The 10,000-nt window shown below is 35.8% G+C and overlaps 1 protein-coding gene across 1 annotated transcript in view; it reads left to right on the top strand.

Annotated features, from left to right (window-relative positions):
• Positions 1–10,000, top strand: part of LOC307154449 (adhesion G protein-coupled receptor L1) — a 65,636-nt gene that overhangs the window by 11,165 nt on the left and 44,471 nt on the right. Inside the window, exon 2 of the mRNA XM_079864397.1 lies at positions 8,520–8,654. Within this exon, the coding sequence (XP_079720523.1) occupies positions 8,585–8,654 (70 nt within the window). The 5' untranslated portion in view covers positions 8,520–8,584. The remainder of the gene's footprint in view (positions 1–8,519; positions 8,655–10,000) is intronic.

Here is a 10,000-nt window from a genome sequence, read left to right as displayed (position 1 = left end):
CCAAATGTACAAAAAAATGAGCTCAATGTTAAAATTGACCGGAGTTCTCCTTTAAGTAGGTCTAATGTTTATTATGGCTTGGAGCTTATGAAACCCCAAATTTAAAATTAGAATATTGTCTAACTGATGTCTTTTCAGTTAAAAAGAAACACAACAACGATTCTTAAAATCGGGCGCAGACAGAGATTATGTGCTACACCACTAAGATATATTGGGAATAATACGCGCGCGCTGGTAATATGTTTCGTTTTGAATTTGAGGTGGTAGAACGGATTAGTCGTGTTAACTTACCGAACTGTTACACCACACAGTCTTCGTTACGTCGGACGGCTTAAATCCGAACCAAGTCCAAATAATGGATGTTGCACCGATCTTTTACACCAGCTTTCACTTTCAGCCGTGTTTACTTAAGATGACGACGAAAATGATGCGTTGCAGCCGGGTGTACCTCACGGCCGCGGGTAGATTGCCTCATCATAGCTTGTGTAGCTTGAGCCAGCTCCCAACCCAACTTGGAGAATAGATTAACGGCGATATTTTTTTTATCGCTCGATAAGAGTCTCGCGTTAACGCCGATAACGGCCCACCACTAGTTTACACACACAGCTCTTACTGGCCTATGTACATTACATTACTTTCTCATCCATATTTTAGGGACTTTCTTTTGTGTAATTTGTGCACAAAAGTGTGTTAAACATGTCAAAACGTCTACGAATGTGACCAACCATAGTTCCCTGAGAAGGGATTGAGACGCTGCGTGGAGAATCAGACGCTCTGCGGGATTGAATCCAGAATTGTGTTTGTAATTCAAAAAACTTTGTATTATTGGTAAGTGACTTCTGTGAGCAGATGAACAGATTCAGACGGCCATCGATCACGAGCCTCTCATTATACGCCACTTACTGGATGAACAACTGCACATGTAATATTGATCTGAGTCTCAATGATTTTATTATGTGAGAAGAAAGAGCATGTGGAGCGAGACGAGAGTCGCGAACGGTCAAGTGTAGTATGAAGTACAAGGTTACACAAGTTGTAAAGCACAACATTAAGTGTGTTTAGTGTACTTTTGTGTGCTAAATTGGAACGACTTCAAGTACAGTATACCTTAAGTAAACGCCTGTGTAGGGACTAATTACATGCTTGATTAGTGATATTAAAGTCTACTTTATTTGTGTTACAAGTACATTATAAATTCATTACAAGTGTCTTTGAAACATACATGCAATATACCATAAGTGTATTATATTTTAGTAAAAAGTATATGCTCTGTAATACCTTTTGGCTTATTCAAAATACTACTATTGTATACTATTATGTATACTTTCAATGCATTGTTACACTGATCATTTCCAGCACACAGTTAAAATTACCTAAAATATTTTTTTAAGTTAAGAGCAAATTATGCACTTTTAAAGAATAAACAGAATTTTCACTTCAAATATATTTTTCTAAACTATATATTTTTGGAAAATATACTAAAGGACAATGATTTTAAAGTGCGTTTAACGTGAAAATAGGTACAAGCAGGGACGTCACTAGGATTGGAAGACAGGGTATTTGGAAGACAGGGTATTTTGCGTTTATAGAAAATCTTACAGTGAATTTGAGTAAAAAACAACTATGTATTTGTTTAGCTGTATTTGTCTCTTCAACCCCATTACCATCTTCAACCCTGTTACCCTAGTCTCAACCCCGTCACACCTATATTTTTATAATTTTTTTTTTTTTACGAATAAGTAATTTAATGTTTGTTGAACTTAGTCAGAAATGTTCAGAGCAATCATAAGAATACTGATTTTAGTTCAAATTCTGAAGTTAAGCCATATCTTTGAAAATGATAGGGTTGCTGTCACAAAAAGTGCCCATTTCAGTCTTTATAGCATAAGTGTAAAATAATATGTAAATTTTATGGTGCATGGTACAATTTCTGGTAAGCTACGCTTTTTTATTATTTCAATTCAATTCAATTATTGTAATTTGATTTAATATTGACTCATTTGGATAAATATTAGGTACTCAAGATAGGCGTTAATTTTTCTCAAGATGAAAACTCACCCAATGCTGTAAACATACAGAGAGCCCCATCAGCTGATAGTTATTTAAGGTTAAAAATAACTCAAATCAAATATTGCGTTTTTTAATTATAATAACAACAACTTTATTTAATGATATAAGTAAAAATATAATAAATATGTAATATAGAACACATATTTAGCTAAATACTCTCTATAGCTCTTTTTTTCTTGCCAACTACGTGCTAGCCTATATTATGGTCATTTAATGGCTTTCCTGAGGTAAATGTGACATAATTGTTCTCCAGCTATGTTATTGACCTCTTCACGCTGATAAAAAAACACTGATTGATCGATATTATGTATGAGGAATATACATTTCGGTAAGTTGTAGCCTACTACTGTATCTTTCAACAGAGTTCGTGTTTTTTTACTATTAGCTAGTAGAGATGATCGGTTCACGTGCGCTAGGGATCTGTAGCGTCACATCTACAAGCGACAAAACGGTATTTATTGTTTGAATTTCGTAATAAAATTGACAGAATCTGAGAGTTGAGATTCTTTTATATCATAAAGTAACCTGCTCTGTCTAGTCTGTCGGTCTCCGTGTCCTCTTTGCTTCGCGATTTTTCTGTGCGTGAGAAAATGGATGTGTGGCGTGAGAGCGTGTGAAAAGTGTCAATTGCGTGAGTCTCACGGTGAATGCGTGAGAGCTGGCAGCTCTTCTGTCCAACTTCCGACTTTTTGGCTATTTTTTGTAGCTGGATATATATCATTTGTTGCGTCTAAATATGAATGAATGCTTAGCTTCAGCCCCCCTAAAATAGGCCTAACGACGTCCCTGGGTACAAGCATGATGCTTATATACTTTTAATATATTTAAAGATAGTAAACATTTTTTGTGGTATATTTGCAATGTACTATTGAAAAAGGGAATATATTTCAAATACAATTAAAGTAAATTGTTTGTCACTAGGGAATGATGGGCGTGTAATGGCGTTCTTCTTGTAGGCCGAGATGAAGCCTGGGGCTTGAGTTTAGCTGTTGTCCAGGTGTGAGCTGCTGTTCCTGGGGGAAACGCTCCTGATAAATCGTCTGATATCCCGTCTCCTGGGATCAGGGAGTATTTTTGTAGCACCATCGATGGAGACGGAGCCCGCAGGGGTTTCACAGCACTGGTTACTGCGAAAAAAAATTGAGACATAGATCATAGCGGGGGAAAAAAAAGACGACCAGAGAGAGAGAAACACAATGAGAGAAATGGCACAGCCCTTATTGCAGCGTTGCCATGGCGACAGCAAATACAGCCACACAGATCGATCGATGTGTGTGTGTGTCTGTCTGAAGAGATCTTGCATTACTGATCCTAAAAATGTGTTTTTCCAGTCGTAATGATCGCAGTCACACTGTACTGAAACACTGAATCAGATTTCAGGCCTGTCATTCACATTTAGCTCAGCTTTAGTTGTTACTTTAGACTAGGAACATATCATTTCCTCAGTCTCTTCTCGACTTTATGCAAACTTAAGTGTAAAATGAGGTTTAGTGTCGTCTGTCTTGAGCGTCTAAAAATATTCAGGTTTAAGCTGGATTTAATGCGTAAATCATGTTGTTTACGCTTTTTATACTTAATATTGCATTTTGGATGCTTTCATTTTGTGATTATACTGGCTGGGTTTACAAAAGTTTATAAAATTAACGGCATATCTTTACGTATTCTGATACAAAGCTCTCCTCTTTCTGTAATGTAATGTATTGCATGTATCTGTGATGATTATAGTGTTATATACAAACAGAGATTAAACACACTCACTACAGGCACACCACAGCACACTTTATTAAATATCAAAAGGAACAATTAAAGCACAAAGGTTATTGCAATTTATTGGACGGGTGGCGCGAGTCTCAGAGCGGCAGGCGAAACACAGTAAACGCTGTCGTGTTCTCTTGTGTTCGGGAACACACTCGTGTGAGACGCTTCTGGAGGGAATTAAACCCAATCATTCTGATCACACACTTCGGCTGCGGCGTTTCAGAAACACCAAACCAACATTTGAGATGCTGCGATCCCATTGGTCCAGTGGTTACTCAAGTTATCCAATCACAGCTGACGCTGAGACAACGTCACGCGATGTTTATAAAGGATTCATTCAATAAATGTGTTTCCATCGTAGTTTATGCGCATATCTTCTTATCAGATAAAAAATGATCTTTCAATTGAGCTCATGTTCTTTATGCACATTAGGCTAATTAATGCACATCTTTCCATTTCCATTTAGTATTTTTATTAGGGCTGTCAAACGATTAATCGCGATTAATCGCATCCAAAATAAAAGTTTGTTTTTACATAATATATGTGTGTGTACGGTGTATAATTATTTTCTATATATAAATACACACACATGCATGTACATATTTAAGAAATATTTGCATGTATATACTGTGTATATATATTTACATTATATATAATTTATATTATATATAAATATTTTATATATAAATAACACATTTTTCTTAAATATATATGCATGTGTGTGTATTTATATATAGAAAATAATTATACTCCATACACACACATATATTATGTAAACACAAACTTTTATTTTGGATGCGATTAATCGTTTGACAGCCCTAATTTTTATGCAATATCCCAAAATGTGTATAAAAATATGTGGATGGAAACACAGCTTTCTGTTCATTCATCAACTGAAAACAGACCAAAAGATATACTCTTGGGATTTAAGAATGGATTCTAATTGAGAAATCATTATTATTTTAACCAGCTCTAGTTGTTCATATTTGCCTGTTCAAAGGTTGTGTTTTAGGGGCCTGCGGGGGGGAACAAACAAACGTTCCTCTGGTTTATGTAGGGTGAACACCTGCTTTGTTCCGTGTCCTACAAGACGTGTCCCACATTTCACTTAGGCTATGTCTGTATTGCTTTGTTCGTCCCTGAAAGCGGGGAAAATAGTCAAGTCACTTTTATTTTTTATTTCCAACAATACAAGTTCAAGATGCACTGAATCCGGTAAAACTCATTTAATGTTTGCAAGGTCTAATAAAGGAAACAAAATCCCTAGTGTTAAATCAACACTGCTCAGAGCACATATGGTCCCACTCTACAGAGTGTTAAAGTAACACTGAAGCAGTGTTAAAGTTAATGAGATAATTAAGTGATTAATTGAGTGGTGATTGAGCATTAGTGATGAACACCTGCTGTTAACAAGCAGAATCACTGAAGGAAAGAGAAACACAAGAACTACAACTGACTTCAGCCACAGTCTTAGATGAAATCAACTGAAGAGAAAAGAAGACATTAAATCTGTGAAGATCTCAGCAGAGGAGGATTAAACAACTCCACAAACAGCATTACCAGCTTCACTTATTATTAACCAGACTGACTTTATTTCTGTCATATGTCTATGAACAGAGGTTAAGATGCCAATGTTTTAAAATGTTTGGTCACCATTATGGTGTTTGCTAAATGACAGTGATTCGGCTCTGTCTATTAAACCTTTGATAAAATCACAGTTAACATTCAGATCTGTGTTCTAATCCAGAGAGAGCCGTTGTCATGTACTGTATAGATATTAAACTCAAACAGCCTTTTCTACCACACAGTATCATTATTTCTGTCTTACATTCATTCATTTTATCACAGAAGTATTGGCATAAACGTTTATAGTTCGGATATAAACACTGGTGTCTACTGTAGTGATCAAAATAGAGCAAATCACCTTATGAAATTAACTTGACACTTCAAATATTTGTATCAATTACATTATTACACCAGTAGGTGGCGACAAGTGACTGTTAACATTTTTATTTGTCAGGAATTCATTCAAGAGATTTGTTTAAAAAACACTGATTCATCTAGTAATGAGTGAGTCATTGAATCATTCATTCAACCAATTTTTAAAAATAACTTATTTAGATTCAGAATATATTAAATAATTAATTTATTTTAAATAAACTGCAGCAATTAACATTTTGTCAGAACCTCTAGTAAATCACGTTATTTTGTTGTCTGTTCAGAATCGTGTAGCTATGATGGTGATAATAGATTATGACAGAATTTTTATGAACCATGGACAATGTTAAAGTCTGTATGTATATATATATATATATATATATATATATATGTATATACTCTGTATGTACAGTAGAGGATAAAAGTGATGTCCGGCATACTTTACACTTTATTTAAATATTATGAAAAATTTGTTTGAAATTTTGTAAGCATATTGCGTAGTTGTTGTGCTTGGAGTCGATTGTTTTATTTGTGATAATATGAATTGTGCAACATCATTTTTGTCCAGACTGTCATAAAAAAAGAAAAAATGAACACATGCAAAAACAAGAGACAACCAATGAAATATTAATAACTTACAATGCTGTAGTAAATGTTTGCTTTTTCTTGTGAGCTTTTTTTTTTATTTTTATGATTTGTTTTTTTGCATTGTAAAATAAAACCTGTAGCTGTAGTTTGCCTTTTAATGCCAAATAATTTGGTCAGATAAACACCTTAACCAAGTTTAAATATTTTGAATATGAGGGAAGTACAAAACGGTAAAGAATATAAAATATTTTCCATATATTTTGATGGTTTAATCAAACTTGTAGGGTCATTAAAAACATAAAAACTCCCCTCGGGACACACTTTTGGTCTCTACTGTGTTTGTACATGTCCTCTAAAGGTCTTGTATAAACTAGGGAATGTTTAAATGAGGAATGAGCTGTATATGACAGTGTGGAGGTGTTTTCTTGTTCCTGAGGCTGCAGGTCTGCGTTCAGGCCTCTGGCGTGATCTGCCTGTGGCGTGACGTGAACGTAATATTGAGCCGCTCGCTCAACTGCTGTTCCCTCTGATGTTATGATCATCTCTGCAGAAAACACCTACTGCTATGACAGTATTGGAGCCTGATGATCAATAGATGCGTCGATAAACACAGCCATCATAATAAGCCCTGACCTTCCTTACAGCACTCTAAAAACACTGGGTTTTTGGGTTATTTTCAACCCGGGGGCTGGGTAAATATAGGACAGGACAAATGTTGGGTTAATTTTGCCCAGCAAATTGGGTTGTTTATTTAACCTAGCATAGTTGATTAATTTTTTCTATAGTACTATTTTTTTTTTCCTTTTCTTTTCTTTTTACTTTATACATTAATTCATGTCTACGGATTCATTTAAATCCTCTAAACTTTAAAAAAAATACCCGATACATTGACTGGCTTGCATGATAATTCCTTTATTTTCAATCGTATTTCACAGTATAGTATATTTTATATTATTTTTAATATATATATTTTTATATATATTGCCAACATTTAAGCGCATTTAACAAATATTAGAAGTAAAAATGTAAACATTTAGAAGTAATTCAAGTGTAATTGACCATGTTCAGCGGGGGAACTTCTAACTTCACACCCCGCCCTGCGTTTCACTCATAGAAGAAATATGCGGCGACAGGCTCCACAAACTGTCCATAAACAATCAGTGTAAAAAGACGTGTAAAAACTACCCAAACACTGGGTTGTTACATCTGACCCTGGATCTGAGTAACACAAAAACTACCCAAATACGGAAAAAATAACTCCAAAAAAATAACCCAAGATTTTTTAGAGTGTGCAGTTACAACTCATTATCCTCAGTGTTTGTTGATCAGTGTGTGAATGAAGTGAAAATAAGAGATTGATGAGCGGCGACGGCTTAGATCAGAAACAGAAAAGTCACTGGAGTTTTAGTATTAAAGGGGTGGTATAATGCCCTTTACACAAGATGTAAAATAAGTCTCTGATGTCCCCAGAGTGTGTGTGTGAAGTTTAAGCTCAAAATACTCCACAGATAATTCAGAGCTGACGACACACACACGTTTAGCCTTTTATGTTCAAACTGGAGTCGGAAAGATGGAGAGACTCAAGAAGAAGTGACAACATGTAGAAGCAACAGGACATTTCTGAATGGTTAGTTTGTGAATTTATGAAGCTGATGTGTAGTTATCTTTTAGTCATTGATTAGCATATTCTGTCTTGATAATCTATAAATTGTGTTCAGGGGGCGGGGTTTATGTAAATTTTAGGGTTGGTGATGTCACTAACCCGAGAGGAATGTGGTGTAGTCTCTACCAGCCGTTTGTTGTAGTCCTTAAAAAAAGATTTCTCCCTTTGCTTTGAACTTTGAGCGTTGTAACTTTGCAGATGTTGTTTATGCTCAAACAGCAACATTACACACTAACTAAAGTTAGAAAAGTGAAATCATAATCACCCACCCCTTTAAGTATTTGCGTGTTCGGCTATAACCTGAAACAGTGATCCAGCGATGTGGCAGGAGTTCTGAGTTTTACTCTCATCTCATTCATGTTCATCTTCTCTGTGTATCCCTGGAATGAATCGACTCAGTCCTCTGAACTCCACACACACACACACACACACACACACACACACACACACACACACACACACACACACACTGTCTCTCTGTTAACTGCCTCTCTCTCTCCAGGTTCATCTGACTCTACAAGGAGACTGTCCCGCCGCTTTCACCTTGTCCGTTCCTCTGTCGTTATAATGGCGCTGTCACCGTGGTTACTGTGGATGTGTCCTGTGTTGCTTAGCAACATTGCTCCCTCTGAACAAGGTAAGCTAGTTCTGTGGAGAGGCCCGGTTCGGCCTGTGCGATGTGAGTGTGTAACGTGTCTGCAGTGTTGGGGAAAGTGACTTATTGCGTTACTCACCCCCAAAAAAGTAACTAATTGCGTTTTATGAAAAGTAATGTGTTAAATTACTTTTGCGTTACTTTTTTCTCACTTGGGCTGAGCTTGCTTGTTTGTTTTTTAATAATAAAATTTATAATTTGGGCAAATGTTTAGACCCTTTCACAGCTAAGGGACTGTTCGTTATTTATTTAAGGGGCCACCGGAGGAGTTTTGAGATCTGTTGTCAAAAAAGACATGACCCTCCCTTCGCCAGCAATACATTTTTCTATGACCCTCCAAAATGATTGTGAAAAAAGGCATGACCCTCCCCGATAATTTATTGATTAGCCTACTTCTGTACTGGTTTGCGCTTGGCTGTTCAGATAGCCATTGTTTGTTTGTTTTTTAAACCATAAACTCTTGCTTTCTCATCTTACTAGGGCTGTAACGATAGACCAAACCTACGATTCGGTTCGTATCACGATTTTTGATTTTAGATTTGAAAAAAATCATGTTTTCGGTGCTGATGCGGTGTGACTCGTTCAACATGTGGGTGGTGTTGCGAATAAAGCATCTAAAAGCTGTCACAAAGAACCGGCAAAAGTAATGATTATTAATATGTCAAATATAGCAAGGAGACATTTTAATTGTTTATTAATAAACAAGTGTTTTCTGTGTCGACTGCAAAGATGAAGTTGACGATGCGTCGTGATCTTCTCAGAACGCGCCAGAGAGAAATGCACATTTCATAAGGAGAAAGCAGTCTGTTTTCCTTCGTTTTGAATTGTTCTGTGTAAAAGTAGACATTTCAAGCTTTCTATATATTTATCAGGTCTATGAGGCAAGTACCTTACCTTAAGTTTCGGTTCATTTATGAGACAAGAGTCCAGTTCACTCGCCCGCGCCTCCGTGTCATGATTATCTATTTTATACTATATTTAGACTAATCCAGATGAAACATTGATTAAAATTAAGATAAAATTAATAAAAAAAAACGAAATTCACTTTAAAGAAAGGCTTTGTGCTTTCTGTTTGAGGTCTCTGTGAAAAGTCGCTTCAGAGCAGTCATGTCCATAATGGAGAACTGTCACGCCCGTAACATTTTTATTTATTTTTTTTCACATAAATGCGAACACGAAAAATAAAATAAAAATATTATAATATTTTATTATCTGTGGAGGCCGATCTTTATTCATCCGGTGGGTATATATATATTGGTTTGCACAGTGTAATTTATAGAATTACTAAAAAATATTTTGCCACCTAAAAGTTAAAGATTTTTTGTGTC

This window comes from Squalius cephalus (assembly GCF_949319135.1).
Source record: "Squalius cephalus genome assembly, chromosome: 2".
NCBI lineage: Eukaryota > Metazoa > Chordata > Actinopteri > Cypriniformes > Leuciscidae > Squalius > Squalius cephalus.
Note: the sequence above shows the minus strand (reverse complement) of the source record. Positions and strands in the feature narration are given on the sequence as shown.